The following is a 6,000-nucleotide window of genomic DNA, read 5'->3' as shown; positions in this document are numbered from 1 at the left end:
TATTATGATTTATGGTTTCATGTGTGTTATAATTTATGTGTGTGTGTGTGTGTGTGTGTGTGTTTCCCTACCAGTGGGTGGGTCTCATGGATACCTTCCTGTGTTTACAGTCACCACCACCTGACGGAGTAAATCAATATACCATGTCCTCTCTCCTGCCGAGCCCTGATTCTTCCGTCCCTCCCTACACACTCTCACTCGTTCACACCGCTTACCAAACCTTGGCTAATAATCTAAGGTACTTCTGTCATGCTCTTCATAGAAGTTCAGTATTTGAACCAATGACCCAGTTGTCCCGATGCTGTTTAAGTTATAATATTTTTAGTGTTGAACTTTTTACTGTACAATACGATTATTTTCATTCCCTCTAGATTCTAACCAGTGATAATAAACTCGTAGATGTCACAGTGTCTGGACGCCACATTAAGTAAGCCGTTTGTAGCATCGCTGGTCGTTCTCTTTCTATTAAAAGTAAATATATTACATCAATAGTTGCTCTCAAAAAGCTCCATCCCTCCTATTGCCTGTTAGGTCATCATGCTACAGTAATCCGTTATCTCAATTATGTTGAAAAAATTTGTGCCTCTCAAGGATGTTTTTTTTTTTACTATAAAAACGTATGATACAATGAAAGATAAAATAAAAAGAATAAGTTTGTCCTTTCTAGGCCACAGAACTGTTTAGGAGACCATGGTACAAAGTGTCTAAAATGTTGTAAGAACAAAAATTGTCTACCAGTGAAAGGGTGAAGGGCATGAAAATAAACAGAATAGGATAAGAACACAAGAAAAATGAAAAGCAATAGGAAGCCAGTAGACCCATGAGTAGCAATTCCTGTATAAAACACAGACTATCTATTATATCCGCTGGTCATCGTTATCCATAAATTTATCAAATCATCTTTTAAATCTCCCTATTAACTCGGCACTTACAAACTGATTATGGGTCTATTACGGTCATCTGCATCTTTATTTGAGAACCAATTTCATTCTCTCTCTCTCTCCCTCTCTCTCTCTCTCTCTCTCTCTCTCTCTCTCTCTCTCTCTCTCTCTCTCTCTCTCTCTCTCTCTCTCTCTCTCTCTCTCTCTCTCTCTCTCTCTCTCTCTCTCTCAATCTACTTTTATCAAAATTGAACCCGTGACTTGTTTGTCCTGACCTCTAACCCTAGGGATTTTGTTTACATCGCCCTTGGGTTTATAGAATGTGTTGCCAAGAGTAACGAGAACCACCTTATTCCATAAAATCCGGAGCGCTGGCACCCAGGTGTTGCCTTTAGTGGAATTCTATTCAACGTGAACATTACTAGTTACTCTTGGTTTTAGGGGGCCACACGAAGGCAAAGACGAGAACATTATTATACTTATATTCACAGGTATACTTTTCTAACACAGGTCATTCTAGTTAGTAGTGTGTGAAGGATGGGATTAGTAAAGGAGATGATCATACGAGTAATCATACGAGTACCAATAAGCAACTTCAGAAAGAAGAATGGATAAAGAAAGTACGACCCCAGGCCCATCGGGAATGACAAAACCAGTAATTTGGAGTCAAAGAAAATGCAGATACAAGTACTAATAAATGAAAGTACAAATTGCAGATACAGTCACGGTCAGAAGTCGACAGGTTGAGGGCATCGGTGGCGTTTCTTCTGGCGGTAATGTCGTAAGACGGTAACCGGGGATTCCATTAAACCCATGAAAGCAGTTGACGGGGCCGCGCTCAGTATATGGAGACAAACAGATAAGACTGACTATCAATGTGTTTCATGTTTTCCTTCAATCGTAAATCCATTGACCTGCTCATAATCTCCTTACGAAATCTAACAATAGATAAGTTCATAGCAGAGAACTTCAGACTGAGGAAAAACGCTTAATACGGTGGAACTGAACGAGGAATTAACTCGATTTATGGCTATACGAGAGACTGAAATATTTGTCTCACCTACATACATATATATAAAGAGACTGAAATATTTGTCTCACCTACATACATATATATAACACAAACTACTAAGAAACGAAAGCAGGTGCGGCGCAAGTTTCACATCGTTAACAAAAACACATCTCAGTTACTAGAGAAATTTTTTACTGTAGATGGAAATATGCAGATTTCCACGAAGGTTGAGCATCAAGAGCGTGTGAAAGAAATATTAATTGGTTCCTTCACTCACCACAGAGCAGCGCCAAACCCAGCAGTAGGAAAGGGGCGCCCCGAGGCTGACACACGAGCAGCTCCATCCCTTGGCAGTCACTGAGGGAGGAGCGACACACGTATCCTCTCCAATCTGACGCCCGGGCCCAGACTGCGGGGAATCAGAAGGCCTGTCGCTGCGTGACTTCCCTGCTCCTCTCTGCTCTTCCCCTCCTCCTCCTCCTCCTCCTCTTCCTCTTCCTCTCCCTACTCATTTGATATGAGTAAATTTATACGTACATTATATATATAGAAGAAAATTTACTACAAAAAAAAATCAGTCATACCAAATAATTTTCTGCTTTTATTTATTTATTTATTTATTTTTTTTTTTTTTCGCAGGAGTTGAATTTCATACTTAAAGCGCCTCTCTTCACCATCGTTCCTCCTATCCCGCCGCAACAAGGCTGTGGCATGTAAGTATTCTGGCCTTTGTAACAACGCCTTCAAAACGCTGTTCTTCCGACCGAATTCGTGGTCGAAGGATCATTTCAACAAGGATTTCTCTGCACATTTGCATTACAAACGCACTACGAAGAAATGGCAGTTTCACAAAAGAAATTATCCTTGTGTAATGCTACAGGCTTAATGCAACGTGAAGTGTCTGTGATGGCCACAGCTTGGAACCCTTACCGATGAGAGACAGACCCTCTCTCTCTCTCTCTCTCTCTCTCTCTCTCTCTCTCTCTCTCTCTCTCTCTCTCTCTCTCTCTCTCTCTCTTTGTGTGTGTGTGTGTGTGTGTGTGTGTGTGTGTGTGTGTGTGTGTGTGTGTGTGTGTGTGTGTGTGTGTGTGTATATATATATATATATATATATATATATATATATATATATATATATATATATATATATATATATATATATATATATATATATATATATATATATATATATATATATATATATATATATATATATATATATATATATATATATATATATATATTTTTTTTTTTTTTTTTTTTTTTTTTTTTTTTTTTTTTTTTTTCAAGGGTATATAAACTGTGCAGCTTTAAGCATTTCATTTATCAGAGAGTAAAATAGTCAGGCTGGTGATCTCAAGCATGAGTTAGGAGTCACCTAGCGTAGATCAAGAAAACTTAAAAAAGAAAAAGTCTCTTTAGCTTTCGTGGTGTAGACTGCTGGTGAAGCCTTTGGAACGGTGCCCTCCCATACACACCTGCAAGAAGAAAAAGAGAGGGGCAGGATTAAGATTCCATTACCTCTTCCTACCTCTGTTTATGTGCCCAACGACTTAACCTGCTCTCGTGCCGACGCTCTTGAATCTTCTGAGTTTTCCACCATCTGGCTACGACTACAGAGTCACTCTCAACCTAAATTTATCTGTGCTGTATACCTCTCACCTAGCTTCTCTGAATATAAGAAATTCTTTGACTACTTAACTTCCAAAGCAGAGCACATTCTCTCTTCCCTTTTGCGGAGATCTCCATTCTTGGAGACTTCAATGTTCACCACCAGCTTTGGCTTTCCTCTCCCTTCACTGACCATCCTGGTGAATTAGCCTTTAACTTTGCTATCCTCCACGACCTAGAGCAATTAGTGCAACACCCTACTCGTATTCCTGACCGTCTTGGAGATACGCCCAACGTTCTTGACCTTTTCCTAACTTCTAATCCTGCTTATTCTGTTACCCACTTTTCTTCGTTGGTCTCCGATCACAGTTTCATATCTATATCTTGTTCTATCGCTCCAATCCCTCCTCAGGAACCCCCTAAGCAGAGGTGCCTCTGGCTTTTTGCCTCTGCTAGTTGGGGGACCTGATGAGGTATTTTGCTGATTTTCCTTGGAATGACTACTGATTCCGTGTCAGAGACCCGTCTCTGTGTCCCGAGCGCATAACAAAGGTGATAGTGTCTGGCATGGAGGCATACATTTCTCACTTTTCTCGACCTAAACCTTCCAGACCTTGGTTTAACACAGACTAGTCTCGTGCTATACATGATAGGTGGCCCACAAAAGGTACTTAGGCTTTCCATCACCAGAATCTCACGCATTTTATATACTCGTATCTGTCTGGAACCATGCCAAGTCTGTTCTCCAACTAGCCAAAAACTCCCTCATCAATAGAAAGTGTCAAAATCTTTCAAGATCTAACTCCCCTCGTGATTTCTGGCATCTAGCCAAAAACATCTCCAATAACTTTGCCTCTTCTTCTTTGCCTCCTTTATTTCAACTAGATGTCACCACTGCTATCACATCTATCTGTAAAGCTGAACTCTTCGCTCAGACCTTTGCCAAAAACTGTACTTTGGACGATTCATGGCTTGCCCCCTCCCCTCTCCTTCATCCTCTGACTGCTTCATGCTGCCTGTTAAATTTCTTTGTAATAATGTTTTCCATGCCCTCGCTGGCCTAAATCCTCTGAAGGCTTATGGACCTGATGGGTTCCCTCCTATTGTTCTTCAAAACTCTACCTCCATGCTTGCACCTTGCCTAGTCAAACTCTTTCAACTTTGTCTATCAACATCTATCTTTCCTTCTTGCTGGAAGTTTGCCTATATTCAGCCTGTTCCCAAAATAGGTGACCGTTCTAATCACTCAAACTACCGTCCTATCGCTTTAATTTCTTAGCTATCTAAAGTTTTTTTTAATCTATCCTCATCAGGAAGATTTCTAAACATCTATCACTTCACAACCGCCCATGTATAGAGTATGCTTCACATGTCTGAGGGGGTTCCACTCATATCTCTCCTTTAGACAGGGTGGAATCAAAAGCTTTTCGTCTCAACTCCTCCTCTAACTGATTGTTTTCAGCCTCTTTCTCATTGCCGCAGTGTTGCATCTCATGCTATCTTCTACCGCTATTTTCATGCTAACTGCTCTTCTGATCTTGCTAACTGCATGCCTCCTTTCCTCCCGCGGCCTCGCTGCACAAGACTTTCTTCTTTCTCTCACCCCAATTCTGTCCACCTCTCTAATGCAAGAGTTAACCAATATTCTCGATCATTCATTCCTTTCTCTGGTAAACTCTGGAACTCCCTGCCTGCTTCTGTATATCCACCTTCCTATGACTTGAATTCCTCAAGATGGAAGTTTCAAGACACAATTATCCTTCAATTTTTGACTACCTCTTTGGACCCTTTTATGGGACTGGTATCTCAGTGGGCTTTTTTTTTTTATTATTATCATTGGATTTTGTTGCCCTTGGCCAGTGTCCCTCCTACATAAAAAAAAAAAAAATATTACAAGATGAAAATAAGAGCTATGAATTCTTATACATTCTGATGCAATATATTTTCTTTTTCAAATCATAGCATATGAATTTAGTATTGTGATGCCGAATATGCACATAGCTGAATTTTATGATACACAAACAGAAAGAATTAAAGGCTACGAATTTTACTATTTTAGACGCTTTCAATGCATTTTTCTAATCATAGCATACAATTTTCATGGATTTAGTAGTTTGGCACCGAGTTAGTGCCGAGTCGAAGCTGCAAATGACGTGACATTGTAAACAGTTCGAGAAGTGGAGGGAAACTTGCTATACTGACACTGGAGGGCGTGTCAATAATACCTATTTTACGATAGTCTGTGCTGATTATTCATGTCAAACCGTGGCGATGGGTGAGTATTACATAGTTGTACGTTAAGTCATCACCACTAGCACAGCAATACCCTGAGTAATGCACTGGTGGCGGGACCTGTGGCGGCCACCAAACTATTATTGACGTGTAAGCTGCCCATCATTGGCGGCCCCGGTGCTTATGGCCTCAGCTCTCAAGCACCAAGTATATACATGTAGATAAGTACCAACAACCTGTACTGCTGTGGATGGAATACTGCAA

The 6,000-nt window shown here is 40.4% G+C and overlaps 2 protein-coding genes across 6 annotated transcripts in view; one reads left to right on the top strand and one right to left on the bottom strand.

Annotated features, from left to right (window-relative positions):
- LOC135107247 (uncharacterized) overlaps window positions 1–2,448 on the bottom strand; it is a 26,548-nt gene extending 24,100 nt beyond the window's left edge. Inside the window, exon 1 of the mRNA XM_064016907.1 lies at window positions 2,171–2,448. Within this exon, the coding sequence (XP_063872977.1) occupies window positions 2,171–2,237 (67 nt within the window). The 5' untranslated portion in view covers window positions 2,238–2,448. The remainder of the gene's footprint in view (window positions 1–2,170) is intronic.
- Window positions 2,449–2,584: 136 nt separating this feature from the next.
- LOC135107544 (gamma-tubulin complex component 4-like) overlaps window positions 2,585–6,000 on the top strand; it is a 7,706-nt gene continuing 4,290 nt past the window's right edge. For 3 of the 5 annotated variants that reach the window (XM_064017527.1, XM_064017530.1, XM_064017529.1), the window contains exon 1: window positions 5,649–5,779. The gene's annotated coding sequence lies outside the window, so the exon portion shown is untranslated. Of the gene's footprint in view, window positions 2,607–5,620; window positions 5,780–6,000 lie in introns of those variants that run through there. The other 2 variants (XM_064017528.1, XM_064017526.1) reach the window with 2 other exon arrangements.

The sequence above is a fragment of the Scylla paramamosain genome, chromosome 15 (assembly GCF_035594125.1).
Source record: "Scylla paramamosain isolate STU-SP2022 chromosome 15, ASM3559412v1, whole genome shotgun sequence".
NCBI classification, from domain to species: Eukaryota; Metazoa; Arthropoda; class Malacostraca; order Decapoda; family Portunidae; genus Scylla; species Scylla paramamosain.
This window is presented reverse-complemented; position numbering and strand designations above follow the sequence as displayed.